At 44.2% G+C, this 16,930-nt stretch overlaps 1 protein-coding gene across 13 annotated transcripts in view; it reads left to right on the forward strand.

Annotated features, from left to right (window-relative positions):
* Window positions 1-16,930, forward strand: part of GPHN (gephyrin) — a 579,614-nt gene that overhangs the window by 496,800 nt on the left and 65,884 nt on the right. For all 13 annotated transcript variants that reach the window (XM_074955494.1, XM_074955495.1, XM_074955482.1 and 10 more), the window contains 2 exons: window positions 1,818-1,873; window positions 11,741-11,860. In XM_074955494.1, the coding sequence (XP_074811595.1) occupies window positions 1,818-1,873; window positions 11,741-11,860 (176 nt within the window). The remainder of the gene's footprint in view (window positions 1-1,817; window positions 1,874-11,740; window positions 11,861-16,930) is intronic.

Raw genomic sequence — 16,930 nt, forward strand, 5'->3', positions numbered from 1 at the left:
GGTCAAAGAAATGCCCCTGGCACTTGGAGTGGAAGGTGGTAAGGTTTGTGACAATTCTTAGTTCCTGTGGGAGTTCATTCCACAAGTCTCAGACCAGTCCCCAAGAAAATTCTATCTCCTGCACAGATGAACTTTACCTTAATGGTAGAAAGCTTCATTGTGCCTGAGGAGTGGTGTTATTGACCCTGGTCTTCACATCAGAGCTTTAGGCAATCTTCTAGCTATGTTGGGCCCAAGCCCCAAAGCACTGAGTGCCTTGAAAATAAGGAGAAATAAACCTTGAACATGACTTGATATTCTGTGAGAAGCCAGCGTTGAGGGTGGAAGATTAGATCCCAAGTCTCCTGACTTCCAATCCTGTACTCTTCCCCTAGGACAACATTGCCTCTATATATAGAGGAGTCACTTTTGGGTGTGGCATGATCAAATGGTTAGAGCAGGTAACTAAGTGTCAGCACTCCTAGATTCTGTTCCTGACTCTAGCTATGAGACCTTGAGCAAGTCACTTACTCTTCCTGTACCTCACATTCTTCTTCTGTAAAATATTGATAACACCTACCTCAGAAGGTTGTTGGGAGGTTTAATTAATTAGCAATTGTTAAGCACTTAGAGATCCTCAAATGAAAGGTGCTATAAAAGCATAAATACAGTTCTTACAGGCAGAACACATAGCGACACCTATACACCTCCTAACACTTAATACTTCCCAGGATTTCAGTTGCTTCAAACTTCAGCTGTTTACACTGATAATTTCTGTGTTTGGTCTCTGCCTCAGAATTATATATTCAGTTTCAGCAAAAACAGTTTAAGTGTTTCTGAGAATAAGAGTAGGGAAAATATGGTCGTTATTCTCAGTTGTTTCTTCGAACCTTTCTAGTGCCTCCAAAGCAGAAACTCAGCATTTGTCAGCAGAATTATCTTTGCTGTCCCCTTGAAAATCTGTCCAGATAAGGACAAATGAGCAGCCCTGGGAAATTGCCATTTGGACATACACAGTAAAACTGCAGCACTCATAAACCTTTGCCCACCTGCTCTCCCCCATCAAAATTCCCTTTTGTCTAAATGAAGGTGCACTGGGCTGGGACTGAGGAAATGATGAGTTCAAATATCACCTCTGATACTGACAGCTAGGAACAGAACCCAAGTCTCTAACATGGCATGTACGAGTCACATCTACTTAGCCCACTGTCTTTCAGAGCAAATGCGTCAGATGTACACGCTTGTCTGTATTGTCTGTAACCACTGCACTAATAATTAAATCACATTCCTCCCAGAGCTAGGAAGGGAACCCAGAAATCTAGATATCCAAAATTCTGCTGTTGTCTTCCAAACAGTTATGTAACATGCTGGCAAAATATATATATCACGGCCCCCTGTCTGGTGGCAGTTTCACAGAGAGGATAACCAACTCTTGCTGTTACCTCTGCCTCATGAAGTTGAGGCTTTTATCTTAAGAATATTATGTACAACTGGAAATCTTTGATATTAAGATAATATCCAATGGTTTCCTTTTACGTTCTCCCAGACTTCTGCATACCCTTGGAAGAACTAGGAACAATGAGTATATCTGAGAAATTTTGTGATAGAAATATTATTATATAACTTGTGATTAGCAAATTCATAAATACATCTTAAAATAGACCTAAAAGTTCAAAATGTTTTGTAAAATATTCATATCCTTTCATACAGGTTCTAAAGAAGCAACTCTAAACTAAATCTTGGATTATTCTAAGATTCTCCCATTCTTGGTTTCTAATTTTCCCATTTGCAATGGTTCAATATTTTTATCATCTTCTTTCTTCTGTATTGTCTTACAGCTGCTGATGGCCCTGGGGATCGATTCATCATTGGGGAATCCCAAGCTGGTGAGCAGGTGAGTGCAATTTCTTTTCTCCTCTTCTTTTTTCTCTTTTTATGTAAGTTGTTTTTCTTCTCTTGTAAAACTAAGGATCTGACTTCTTTTTTTTTTCTTTTAAACGTATGCCTTGCATTTGTGCTCTGGAATCCTCACAAGTGCTCCAAAGATTGTATTTGTTATTGAAGTTGACACTAAATAATTACGAAGTTGTGTGCACTGTCTAGCCTGCAGCCATACAACTTGGGACATGATTTCAAATGCTAAGTAGTGTAAGATCAGGTCAGTACTTGCATAAGAGACTCAGAGGGAAACCCCAGAAGACCTTAGGGGGTAGTGTTGGTGATTTAGTAGATGGTGGTCTTATGTATGAATAAGCAATAATCCAGTGCCTTAGGATGGCGTTAGGAGATGCTGTGCTGTTGATGGTGTAATTTTACAGAAAAGATAGAAAACCAAAGTCCTAACCACTTGTCCTTAAGAAATTTTCAAAGGGACCTCTAACCAGCATCTATTTGTACATGCACAACCAAGAAAGCTTATGCTCAAATAAATTGGTTAGGCTCTAAGCTGCCACAAGTACTCCTTTTCTTTTTGCGAATACAGACTAACACGGCTGTTACTCTGAAACCAAGAAATGAAAATTGTCTAAGAAATCTTAAAATATGCAGAATTACATGTAAGTGATTTTCCCTTCTTCTGACTGCCTGAAGTAGATGACTCTTTACTAGGGCAGTCAAGCGATTAAAAAAATTTATCGTGATTAATCATGCTGTTAAACAATAATAGAATACCATTTATTTAAATATTTTTGGATGTTTTCTACTTTTTCAAATATATTGATTTCAATTACAACACAGAATACAAAGTGTACAGTGCTCACTTTATATTATTTTTTATTACAAATATTTGCACTGTAAGAAACAAAAGAAATAGTATTTTTCAGTTCACCTCATACAAGTACTGTAGTGCAATCTCTTTATCATGAAAGTTGAACTTACAAATGTAGAATTATGTACAAAAAAACTGCATTCAAAAATAAAACAATGTAAAACTTTAGAACCTACAAGTCCAATCAGTCCTACTTCTTGTTCAGCCAATTGCTCAGACAAACAAGTTTGTTTACATTTGCAGGAGATAATGCTGCCCACGTCTTGTTTATAATGTCACCTGAAAGTGAGAACAGGCGTTTGCATGGCACTATGGTGGCCAGCGTTGCAAGAGATTTACATGGCAGATGCGATAAAGATTCATATGTCCCTTGATGCTTCAACCACCATTCCAGAGGAAATGCATCCATACTGATGACAGGTTCTGCTCAATAATGATCCAAAGCAGTGCGGACTGACGCATGTTCATTTTCATCATCTGAGTCAGATGCCACTTGCAGAAGGTTGATTTTCTTTTTTGGTAGTTTGGGTTCTGTAGTTTCTGCATTGGAGTGTTGCTCTTTTAAGACTTCTGAAAGCATGCTCCACACCTCATCCCTCTCAGATTTTGGAAGGCACTTCAGATTCTTAAATCATTGGTCGAGTGCTGTAGCTATCTTTAGAAATTTCACATTGGTATCTTCTTTGCATTTTGTTAAATTTGCAGTGAAAGTGTTCTTAAAATGAACAACATGTGCTGGGTCATCATCCGAGACTGCTATAACATGAAATATATGGCAGAATGCAGATAAAACAGAACAGGAGACATACAATTCTTCCCCAAGGAGTTCACTCATAAATTTAATTAACACATTATTTTTTTAACAAGCATCATCAGCATGGAAACATGTCCTCTGGAACGATGGCTGAAGCATGAAGAGACATATGAATCAGCAGTTTCTCCCGTAAATGTAAACAAACTTGTTTGTCTGAGCGATTGGCTGAACAAGATGTAGGACTGATTGGACTTGTAGGGTCTAAAGTTTTACATTGTTTTATTTTGGAATGCAACTTTGTATGACTCTCAACAACTGGTTCACCTCAGGAGACAATGGTTTTCTGCATATGGGATTCGCGTGGCTGGGGGTTAGAATTTCCCAGCCTTGGGACATGGCAAAATAGAGTCAGAGATGGTATTAAGGAGGGGTGCTGTCCCCTGGCTGGAAAGAAAGAGAAGACAGGAAGGACTCTACACATAGCCTAAAATGCTGACCAGACTTCAGGGCTTTTCTACACTTACAGCGCTTGAGCTATGGCGCTTAGTGAAGACACTATCTACCTGACGGGAGAGCTTCTCCCATCGGTGTAGGTACTCCACCTCCCTGAGAGGCAGTAGCTATGTCAATGGGCAAAGCCTTCCGTTCAAAACAGTGCTGTCTACACTGGGGATTAGGTTGGTATGGAGGTGTGGATTTTCCAGGCCCCTGAGCAACATAGTTATACTGACATAAGTTCCTAGTGTAGACCAAGCCTCAGACTCACATGGGGGTGGGGAGTGAAATCAGACTAAAGGGGTGCTTCTGTCACGGTGCCTCAGTGGGGCCCAGCTGAGACTATTCACCAGATTCAGGACAAACTGCTGAGAAATAGATCAGACTCACCCCAAACTGGTGGTTATTCTATCATTAGATATACCACCAAGCCAGTAACAAAAGTAAACTTCTGTCTCCCCACATTGGTTAACAAGAAGTCAAAAATGCGATCTCCTTAGGCATTCCAGCCCTTATCTGACCCCCCAAACACTGGACTCAATGATGAGTGGTTACTGAAACCAATTTCAACACATATAGGATCCTTCTAATCTCAAGAGACCAGCCATTTAGCCAGGTCAATATATAACTCGGCTCTTACCCAATAATCATACTGCTGCCAATCCTTTAGTAACTAAAATCTAAAGGTTTATTAATAAAAGAAAAGAAGAAGAGAGTTAAAATGGTTAATAGATCATATACCTACAATAATTGCAATGTCCTTATATCAGGTTTATAGCAGTGATATTATAGACTTCTGATTTGTAAAGTCTCTCTGGTAACTTCCAAAAGATTGGAAGGTCCTCACTCCATAGTTCAGTATGTTCCTTTTAGTTGTAAATCCACAGTCCAGAGAATCAGGGCAGGAAAGAGGCAAAATGGAGTAATCCCGGGGGTCTTTTATATCCTTTGCCATGTGTCTGGAAATGTTCTGTTCCAAACAAAGCTCACAGCCTAGTTTGTGGAAAGTTACTGCTCTGAGTCCAGGGTCACATGAGCAAATCACATGTCCTCACATGCTTTGATGACTCTCAGAGGCAGCCATTGCCCATATCTGTGCTGAGGCATCCACAGGAAGATCCATCTGGGCAGAATGAATTTCTTCTATGACCCGCTGTTAGAGTGAAGTGTCCTTAATGGGCCATCAAACTTGATAGTCCAGTCACAATGTGCTGGCTAGACTGGATGTAAACTACTTTGTGAGTGTTACCCCAGGAACAGACACATTTGAGACACAGTTATGTAGCCAATATTCATAATTTCAGATACAGTGGTGATACATGGATTTAAACAGGATAATCTTATTTAGCAAATTATAACTTTTCCATTGACACCTTACATGATATACTTGGTATACGATTTGTTGCAATTGTCTTAACGGTGGCAAAATTATTGATATACATGGCCATATTTCAATCATATCACATCACAGCATCTTAGGACCATTTGTTATATTGCAAAGATTTGTAACTCTCTAGTGCTTTCTTGAGGGTAAAATGACTGTGGGTAAGAGGTTCCTTGACTAAGCCTGTGTTCCTTGTTTGCCTGCCATGTTGTTCCTGAAGGGGTTAATCAAGAAGCTCAGAGCATCCACAGTGAAGTGGAACTTTGAGGGAAGGTGCATAAGCCACTGGGGGCTCTGGTGGGCTGAGGCAGTGGTTTTGGAATCTAAGACAGTGGGGCTGCAGAATCTCATGTCTCAAAGAAGGGTGGCAGGTACGAGGTCTGCACCTGGGTGTATGTCTTAGAGACCCAAAGCTAGGAATAGTGACCTGGCTCTATCCAGACCCTGCTGTCTTAGGAGCATGTGGGATCCAGTGATTGGGTCCACTCATAACATACTGGTGTCCGTCCACAGACTCAGACAGGTTGTGAAAGACAGCATGTGGTGCAAGCTACCCTAGTTCTGGCAGGAGCAGAAATATGTGTCTATTTTCAAAACTTGGTTAGATCCCTTGCTGCTAGACAAACAAAGGGCTGCTAAGGAAATAGCACATATAGTCTGAGTGAGGAGCAAGAGTACATCATATCATTCTGTACTGACTCCCTTTGTTTGGTTCAGGAGAAAAACAGCTAAGTTATGAAAGGATTTGTATCTGTTTCCCTTTGAGTGGAAGTACATTTATCACAATTGGAAGTTTGGTTGGAGGGAATAAAGGGTGTGGTCCTTATGATATTTTAAAAGGCCTTTGAGAATGCCCCAGGATCCAATGCAAGTGGGGTACATTCTAAGCTCAACATTAGCTTGATCTGATTACTGTAATAGTCTAAGACAGGGGTCTCAAACATGTGGCCCATGGGGTTATTTTCTGCGGCCCGCCAGCTCCCCGCGGCCCCCCCTGCCCCCAACATTTACCTAGAGCAGTCCAGCCTGGCTTGCACCGGGGGCAGCGCAGTCTCCCTCCCTGCCCCCAGCGTCACTCCGGGAAGCGGCCAGGACCTCGGGGAGGGGGGGCACAGGGGTCTGTGTGTTGCCCTGGCCGCACCTCCAGGCACCGCCCCCAAAGCTCCCTTGGCCACGGTTCCCCATTTCCCAGCCAATGGGAGCTTTGGGGGAGGTACCTGGAGGAGCGGCCAGGGCAACACACAGACCCCTGTGCCCCCTCCCCCGATGCTCCTGGCCGCTTCCCCAAACCCCTCCTGCAGCCAAACCCCCTGCCCTGAGCCTCCTGCTGCACCCCACACCCTGCACACCTCCTGCACCCGACCCCCTTCCCTGAGCCCCCTGCTGCACCCCGCACCCCGACCCCCTGCCCTGAGCCCCCTGCCACTCCCCGCACACCTCCTGCACCCCAACCCCCTGCCCTGAGCCCCGCTGCACCCCGCACCCCTCCTGCACCTCAACCCCCTGCCCTGAGCCTCCTGCCGCACCCTGCACTCCTCCTGCATCCCCTGGGGGCAGGGAGGGGGCGGAGTTGGGGTGGGGATTTCAGAGAAGGGGTTGGAATGGGGGCAGGGAAGGGGTGGGCAGGAGTAGGGCCAGGGCAGCAGGGGGGAGGGGTCAGGGTACGGCCCTCGGGCCAATGTACTAGTCCTCATGTGGCCCTCGTGGTCATTTGAGTTTGAGACCCCTGGTCTAAGACAACTGAGGATTTTAATTAGAATAATTATTAATAGTTTATGTTCTCTAATGGCAAGAGCAGGGAATACATGGTCAGGACTCCTGGGTTTTGTTTTCATCTCTGCCACAGAATCACTTTGTGACATAGGTAAGACACAGCCTCTATGTGCCTCAGTTTCTCTACATCTGTAAAATGGGATTTGATGTTTGTAAACCATTTTGAGGTTCTAAAATGAAAGGCATTATAGAAGTGCAACTATTATTATTACTATGTATTTTACAACTTCACTGTATCAAAGCAACGTCTTTCATCTTAATTGCCATTTTCTTAGTTGTATATTTCATATTGATGATTGCAGAATCTGGGCTATTACCTGAGGGTGAAGACAACATTAAAACAAAAATATAATAAATAATATTAATAATATGTTGTGTAGCACCAATAGCTTTATTCATTCTGTTTTACAGTGCCAGTGCACTTGGGGTGGTGTAGAAAAGAATAACAGCAAACTAATGTAATAAAACATAATAGAATACCACTCTCTCAAATACAAATACAAATACAAATACGTAAAAACAAATGAATATGTTCAATTTTAAAAAGGAAAGAAAGGGAAGGTAATAAATATACAGGCAACAGTGCTTACTGTAAAAAAAAAACACCCAGTCACATTCACAGGTGTGTTTGGATGTTTTAAATCATTGGAAGTTTATAAATCAGAAAAGAGTAATTATGCTAATTCACTGGGCAATCAGCTGAAAATGGAGCACATTTTACAACAATTGACCATGTTCCTTATGAGGCCAAAAGGCAATAAGTTTAAAATGGGAGGAAATTTAAATTCTGTTTTATGCAATATACAATTAACCTGTGTAAGTCGCTGCTATAGGAGACAAATAGCTTAATAAGTTTAAAACACTATTAGACATTTATATGAACAAAAATAGTGTATACTTTTACACTATAGCTAGGACAAAAATTATACAGGGTGTAATGATTCCAGACATAAAATAATGGTTTAGCGTTCTGAAGCATCTGTTCTGAGTGAAAAACAGAAAAAGGCTACTACAGTGGTTCTCAAACTTTTTTTTTTGTGGACCACTTGAAAATTGTTGAGGATCTCAGCAGACCATTTAATGATCTTTCCAAATGTTGTTTGTATCATTAGCTAACTATTGTAAAGCACTTTGGATAAAAGTGCTATATAAAAAAAAACGTAATAATACTTGGTTTTTTATTCTACAAATAAAAGCACACAACTCATATTTTAATATCAGTAGTCTTACCTTTCTAATGCGATGGATGTGCCCTCTCTCCCCCACCGTGGCAGCCCCCAAGCTGGGGCTGGGAAGGAGGGGGGTCTCCCCCGCCACGGCAGCCACCGAGCTGGGCTGGGAAAGAGGGGGTCTCTCCCTCTCTCCCCTGCCATGGCAGCCTCTGAGCTGGGACTGGAAAGGAGGGGGGGTCTCTCCCTCTCCCCCCACCGCAGCAGCCCCTGAGCTGTGGCTGCAAAGGAGGGGAGTATCTCCCCCACCACAGCAGCCACAGAGCTGAAGCTAGGAAGGAGGGCCGTCTCTCCATGGCAGCCACCGCCCAGGCGTTGGGGAAAGTCACCTCTTTCTCTGGCCGCCACAGCCCTGCACATCCCAAATTCCCCCCATTCCCTCTTCTCGCCCCATTACCCTCTCCCACGTACCCCCTATTCCCCCCAAGGCAACCACCTCACCTTACATGTGCGTCTTCTCCAGGGTCCAGGCACCTAATTAGTGGAGCCACGCCTGCGCAACTCCACTAATTAGGTGGATGGCCCTTCTCTCGTGTGCGGCCGCCCAGGTGCACACCTTAGAGGGAACTATCTGCAGACCACCTGAATGGAGTTCGTGGACCACTGGTGGTCCGCGGACCACAGTTTGAGAACCTCTGGGCTACTAGATTAGATGGACCATTTGTCTGCTTGGAGAAGGCAAATCCTTTTTTAAGGATTTAAAAGACTCTCAGATAAAATTTACTAACAAATAAAGCATATGTGGCAATTCCTATGTTCCTGGGTCAGTTTATTTCCCTGAAGGTCTCTTAAAACTGAAGAGTTTTATGAGGGACCTATAAAATGTCTTAATCTGAGCCACCTGTGAATTTGCTAAATTTGTAAGATGCATAGCAATGATCTGGATTCAAATCTTGAATAACTTAAAACCTTAAGATTACTATACTGATTGAATCTGATGGCTCCTGAGTAAGGGAAAGCTGCAGACTTGATATAGCTTGATTTTAGGAATGTGGTCTAGATGAAATTACTATAAAGTGGATGCACAACTGGTTGAAAAAACAAACTCAAAGAGTAGTTATTAATGGTTCGCTATCAAACTGGGAAGGTATATCTAGTGGGGTCCTGAAGGGGCCTTTCCTGGGTCTAGTACTACTCTATCTTTTTGTTAATGATTTGGATAATGGAGTGGAGAGTATGCTTATAAAATTTGCAGATGTTAACAAACTGGGAGGAATTGCAAGCACTATGGAAGACAGGATTAGAATTCAAAAGGACCTTGATAAATTGGAGAATTGGTCTGAAACTAGCACGATGAAATTCAATACAGAGTGTCAGAAACCAGGGGGTTGAGTACCCTCAGCTAAGCCTGCAGCTAGCCAGTTCAGCTTTTAGGCTGGTTAATGAACCCAGTGGCTGCAGCAGACTTGCCTGATTGGCCAGCCCACCTGAGTGGCTGAAAGGAGCCAACAGGTCTGCATTTAAGCTCACTAGCGGGGTCACTAGCTGCTCAATGCTGACACCAGCAGCTACAATTGCTCCTGTACCTGACTTGTTCCTGTCCTGTTCCAGTCTGCTCCTGCCCTGTTCCAGTTCTGCTCCAGTCTTTCCCAGCTCTGCTCCCTTGCTGAGCTTCTGAACCCTGCTTTGACAATTGGCTCCAATTACTGGCTTCTGACTCCAGTTCTGCCCCTTAGGTCAGGGATGGTCTAGGTTTATTTGATCCTGTCTCGGCAGGGAGAGATGGACTAGATCAGTGGTTCTCAACCCTGGGGGTCCGCAGACTATGTCTAAGGGGTCAGCAAAAGGTTGTTGTTACCATAGAACAGTGGTTTTCAACATGTGGTCCGTGGACCCATAAGAGTCCGCAGACTACGTCTAATATTTCCAAAGGGATTCACACCTTCATTTGAAATTTTTTAGGGGTCCGCAAATGGAAAAAGGCTGAGAATCACTGGACTAAATGACTGTTCAGCCCTACATTTCTATGATTCTGTGGTTAGTGGAATTCCAGATATGGTACATGATAACTGTGCCATTTTTAGTTCTCGTTACCATTTTATTTATGTCCTGTTGAAAGACATTTGATCTCCTTTGTCCTTAGAATAGGCAAAATTAAATACAGCCTCAACTCTCAATTTTATCTTGGTTGATACTTTAATCACTTTGATGCTGCCTGATAAATCAGGTCAATCTCACCTCCTCCCTCAGTACTGCCCCAATGAACAAGGTACATCAACTTTTGTCTTACTGATATTCCAATTTTCTGTTGGCACTTTAGGGAATATCACCACAAGAGACTACAGCAGAAGGATGGACAGAGCAAATGAGGAGCTCTGCACAAAACAAGGAAACTTGCACATCCATCCCCATTAGCTTCCAGTTGATTTTTATTAGCGAGGTTTTTTTCTTTATTTATTCTTTTCTCAAATGATTCGGGTCAAATGATGATTTTACTATGGATTTTGGAAAATGTATATTATAAAAAATGTCTTAGTGACAAACTAAAAAAACACACTTTTGTTTCACATTGTTTATTTTTTCATGTTGCTACTGGTTATTTTTTCTGTAATACATAATGCATGCTTCTTATGAAGTTAGATTGTTTCTGCTAGGACTTTGTTTTGTACCACGGTTTTGTGAGATTACTATAGAGCAACTTCAAATTTACAAATTTTAGGCCTCAGCAAATAGATCTGCACGAGAGCGATGCCCCATGCAAACCTCAATGTTTGGAGTTGATCTACTTCACAGTAATGGAGAAACCTGCTCAGAAGTAAAGCACTGGGACATGTTTTTTCAGGAAGAGTTTTTCCTAACCAGCTTTGTTAGTTCTTTCATTTTCAAAAATGCATTTTAGTGCTAGTAAAAGTCTGTAGCCCTGGAGACCACAGTCCTCTTTCCAAAGACCATATAGCACAGTGGCTCTTTGCCTGTGTGCTTCATCCCCAACTCAGAATGACCACCTCTTTTTGTGACAGGGAGTTAATTCTCCTGATCTAATCATTCTTTGGCTTCTTTACCAGCAAGGGCACCAATATATTACCCGTTGTGATAGTTTCAGTCATTTTCCCAGAAGATAGGTGTCCACATCACAAAAAATAACTACCAGTTTATTTCATACTGCCATCAGATAATAACGGCTCTCAATTACTAATGAGCTGAGTCAGATTTGAACCTGTGTTATTCTTTAATTACCTAAGGGATTTACCCATATTAATTCCACTAACACATATCAAGAAAAAAATAAGCCATACTATGAAAAGGATTTATTACTCTCCAGTTTATTTCTGCAGTGTTCAAATGTTTTCAGGTTTTCCCATTCCCTTGTTAAAAGTAAATTAGTTGTCATCATTTGCTTGTTTGTTTATTTTTTTCAGCCAACTCAGACTGTGATGCCTGGTCAGGTAATGCGGGTTACAACAGGTGCTCCAATCCCTTGTGGTGCTGATGCTGTGGTGCAAGTAGAAGACACAGAACTCATCAGGGAATCAGATGATGTGAGTCATAATTAAAAATTCATCATGCTAGTAATTCTGTGTGCAGTAGCATGGCACCAGGGATTGCAAAGATTCATTGTGCAATCCAGTAGCCTCCAAGGGGACATTGTGTCCTAGCGTCCATGCCATTCGTTTTTGGGGTTTTTTGCCCTGTTTATTAAGATTAGAGTACCAAATCCAGAAGGAGTCAAATACACTATACCTGACTCCTCTTCCTGGAATCTCATAAACCTCTCAATATTCCTGCTTCACGTAGTATCCTAGTCCATGCAGTCCTGTTGAAGGCTTATTTAGTCTCTTCTAGTATCTTGATTTGGGCTTTGAGATGCTGCAAACTCTTTATGCACTGAGAACTTGAGAATCTATATTAGTTGCATGCCCACTGGAAGCCTCAATCACTTATTGCATTGATATACATTTCTATTAGCGGCAGGTAATAACAGGTTTGGTACTGAGGGCCTGCCTCAGTATTCTTTGCACAAGGAAGATAATACTGATCCAAATATCCCACCTGTTAGCACATCCTCAGAGGAGGTGTAACATGTTCATCAGAAGGAAATCTCAGGTTAGCATCTCTCAGTTAGAATCTGCATCATCTCCCCAAATTGTGCTACCTAGTAATCAGGCTCTGCTACATCCTGCAAAAGTAAACTAGCATACTCCAGCAACAATACTGCCCACCTGTAAAAGGGCTGATAAATATTATGTTCCATCTAAAGATCAGGAGTTTCTGGTTTCTCATCCCTCTCCCAACTCCCTGGTTGTTGAAGCTTTAAATGAACGTGGAAGGCAACACCACCACTAACTCAACACCATACGTCAAAGATCAGAAGCATCTCAATTTGTTTGGTCACAAATCATATTCGTTTGCAATTCTGCAGTTTAGAATCATAAACTATCAGACACTTGATGGCAAAATATAATCACACCAACTACTCAAAGTTCAATTTATTTATTGAGCATTTACCACCAGAACAGAGGGACCAGTTTCAACCAATCATTACAGAGGGTCATCTTCTTGCCAGAACATCCCTGCAGGCCTCTTTGGATGCCACTGACATAGCTGCTTTCTCTGTTTCTACAGTGGTAGTCATGAGAAGGGCCTCCTGGCTTCAGCACTCAGGATTTCTGAGGAAGGTCTGGAACACAGTAAAGGACCTTGCCTTTGACAGCTTAATTTACACAACTGTGCATGAAAGGAAATTTAGTAAATCCCAGACAGTGCAGAGATCTCATCCTGTTCAATTCTCCAGCTTCCAGAGACCTTGTGAACCCCAATGAAAGAGGCAGAGGTTCCAGAAAAACAGGCCGTCTGCTGCACAGGCATTGACCTCACAACCCTCCTCATCAAAAAAACCATTTTGATGGGGTGGTCAAGGTTCTGAGTTACCTTCCCCTTACTAACTGCAATGGTTCACATGCCTTCCTTGCTTCAGGGACGACCTTTCTCACTTCCGACAAGCTTGGAAGCATATCACTATATACAGGTGAGTTTTGGAGATCATATCAGCAGGGTACTCCACTTTACTTTCCTCCCTATACCCCTTCTCTCTCCCTCTTCAAGGACCCCTCTTGTGAGCATCTTCTAGAACAGGAAATAGACTTCCTCCTGAACTTAGGTGCTATAGAAACAGTCCCTGTAAAAGATAGAGGGAAGAGGTTTTATTCCAGGTACTTCCTGGTTCCAAAAAAGAACGGCGGGTGGAGACCCATTCTAGATCTAAGGCTTCTCAACAGGTTCATGAAGATATAGAAATTCAAAATAACACTTACAGCAATAATACCATCAGTGGACCTAAGAGATTGGTTCTTGGCCCTCAACCTACAAGATGCATATTTCTATATAGTGATTCACCCTTCCCACAGAAGGTTCCTGTGTTCCACTCTAGCTCAAGACCACTTTCAATAAAGTGCTTCCATTCAGTCTCCCTTCTGCTCCCAGAGTGGTTTTGAAGGTTCTGTCAGTCGTAGCAGCTTATGTTTGCAGAAAAAGGAATCCTATTATTCGCATATTTTGATGATTGGATGCTAAAGAAGTGCTTCTGCAGCAAGATCTCAGTCGCAATTAACACTATTTCTCAGCCTGGGACAGCAGTTAAATATTCAGAAGTTCACCTTGACCCTGGTGCAAAGATTGGAATTCATAACTCGATGTGGGAGCAGCCGAAGACTACCTCCCAATTCGCAGGTTTACAACCATAGCAAATTTAGTCACTATAGACATCAGTCCCTAGACATCAGTCAAAAAAATGGATCCGGTTGTTGGGGCATATGGCAGCTTGTACTTTTGTGATAAGCCAGTGAGGTTGCACATGTGTTGCCTCCACCGTTGGCTCAGAACTGTTTATTCACCACGCAAACACAGCTTGAAGAAACTACTCTCAGTGCCTATAGTTGTGAAGAAGTTCCTCGACTGGTGGAAAGACCCTCACAATGCTTTCACAGGAGCCCCCTTTGCTCAGCTGTCTCCAGTGGTCATAACAACAACAGATGCATTCCTGTTCTTCTTTGAGTGCTTGTTCGTATCGATTCCAATTAGGTGTGTGTGCACCACGTGCACAGTCTCTGGAAGGTTTTCTTCCTAGCAGCATCCATTGGGTCGGCTCTAGAGCCCCCTGGAGTCGCGTCTTCATGGCACCATATATGAGGCCCTTCTTACCGCCAGTGACAGTCATTGGAGCATTTCGTCTCTCGTGTTCAACAAGGAATTCTCTAGCGTACTATTTCTGTAAATAAAGACCATTTTTAAAAAATTGTTTGTAGTTAGTTAGATATTTGGAATCGGGGTACTGGGGTGTGTTTTCCCTCCCCCGTTTCCCTCTCCCGGGCCCATGGCATTCCTTGGACCCAGGGGTTTAAGCCGTTTGAGGTTTGCCAGAAGTCTATGCCCAAGGGCAACCCACACTTGGCTTGTCTAAAGTGCTTGGGGGAGTCCCATCGAATGGACAGGTGTAAGATTTGTCAGAGTTTTTGCCCCCACATGAAGAAAGAGAGGGACCACAGATTAAAGTTACTGCTAATGGAAGCAGCTCTGTGCCCTCAGTCTGAGTTGAGCCCCATGGACATGACACCGGGCTTTTCAGCATCGGTGCGCAGTGTGCCAGCTTCAGTCCGGGAGATGCCAAGGAAGGACTCTGGGATCAGCACTCCCCGTTACCAAGCATGGCACAGGATCAATCTCGGCACCGCTCACAGTCTCCTGTCCCAAAGAAGAAGCACAGGAAGACTGATAGAGGGCGCTCCCCTTCCCATGCAAGGGAACGGGAACCACCCAAGGGAGGGCAAATGGTGCAAGACCGCACCTCCCCTCCAACTCAACAGCCAGCACCGTCGACTCCAGGCCTATGGGAGGGACCATTGAATCCAGTGCCAGTGGAGGAGACCCAGGTGGAAGATTTGGACCTTCCTTCCACACCTGAAACTTATGAGGCAGTGCGGGATCTGATAACTCTGATGGGTCCGCACTCTCCTGACCACGGTGCCACTGCACCAGCCCTGAGGCCCCAAATGACACCAGTGCAGTCCAGGGGCAAGCCGGCTATGACTCAGCAACAGTCTCCATCATCCTGGTGCACGGTGCCACCATGGTCTCTGCGCACGGACTCATTGGAGTCCGAATCAGACACGGACTCATGTGTGTCCCAGAGAAGCTGGCACTATAGCCACCGGCACTCCCAGACAGCAGGGATGACTCAAACCTTCCCCCCGTACTGTGGCCAACACAATGGCAAGTACCAGCTCAGATGCCAACTTAGTGGCCCTTCTGGACACCATAGGCTTACTACCAGTCCCAGGGGTCCGCCTCGGCATGCTCCTTTTTGGTCACTTCCAAGAGAAGGACTGTGTCTAGGGCCAGGGAGCTCTCCCAAGCATTAGCCACTACTAGCACCACAATTGGTACTGCACCCATCACCGACCGCAGAACCGGTGCCGGCACTGACAGCAGGACCAGCACTGACATGGACAACAGAGCCAGCACCGCACCCGGCAGCACCGTATCCGGCACCGCAGCTATGATCAGTTCCACGGAAGGTACCACAGCTGGTGCCGCGACCGGTGCTATGGCTGGCACCAAGGCGGACTCCGATTTGGGGGTGGAATCACAGTGTTTTGAGGAGCCAGACGGGCAGGAGGGGCCCTCCCTTGTTTGGGGCTCCTGATTATTGTCTCCAGATGAGGCAGTGGCAGGAACATCCTTGGGGCTTTGCCTTCCCAACAGCAGAGCCCACCTTGAACTTCTCAGGTGGGTCGTTCAAAACCTTGGGATACAGATGGAAGAGGTCACTGAGGTGTCAGACCTAATGGTGGACGTTTTATCCCTGGCATTTTATCATCAGGGTGGCCCTTTCCCTGATTAAAACCATTCAGAAGAACATAAAAACTCTCTGGCAAACACCATCCTCTCTGGCTCCTACAGCTAAAGGAGTCGAGAGAAAGTACTTTGTGCCCTCCAAGGTCCACCCCCCACCAGACTCATTGGTGGTGGCGGCTGTCAATGAGAGGGAGAGTCAAAGGCAACAAGGGCCTACTCCTCAAGCTAAGGTTGCAAAGAAGCTGGACCTCTTCGGGAGGAAGATAAACTCCACCAGTGGGCTCTAGCTTCAAATTGCAAACCAGCCATCGATCCTTAGCCATTTTAACTTTAATGATGGGACACAATGTCAAAATTTTCAGACCTTGTCCCACCAGACTCTAAGCGAGAATCCTTGGCTCTCATGGATGAGGGCAAGACAGTCACCTGGATGTCGCTGCAAGTGGCATTAGACTCGGCAGTCTCTACAATGCAAGCGATGTCCTTGGGCATCGCAATGTGCCATTGCTCATGGCTGCAGGCCTGAGGCCTCCCCAGGGAGGTCCAACAGGCAATTCAGGATCTCCTGTTTGAGGGGGCCACATTATTTTCAGAGAAAACGGACTTGAGACTCCACAGTTTGAAAGACTCCCGAGCCACTCTGAGATCGCTGGGACTCCTGCCACCCAGCATAGACAATTTAGGCCTCATCCCATGACATGACTATACCAGGGGCAGTCTAAGCAGGACCAGAACCGTAGGCGACCTAGAAATCTGAA

The sequence above is a fragment of the Natator depressus genome, chromosome 6 (genome assembly GCF_965152275.1).
Source record: "Natator depressus isolate rNatDep1 chromosome 6, rNatDep2.hap1, whole genome shotgun sequence".
Lineage (NCBI taxonomy): Eukaryota > Metazoa > Chordata > Testudines > Cheloniidae > Natator > Natator depressus.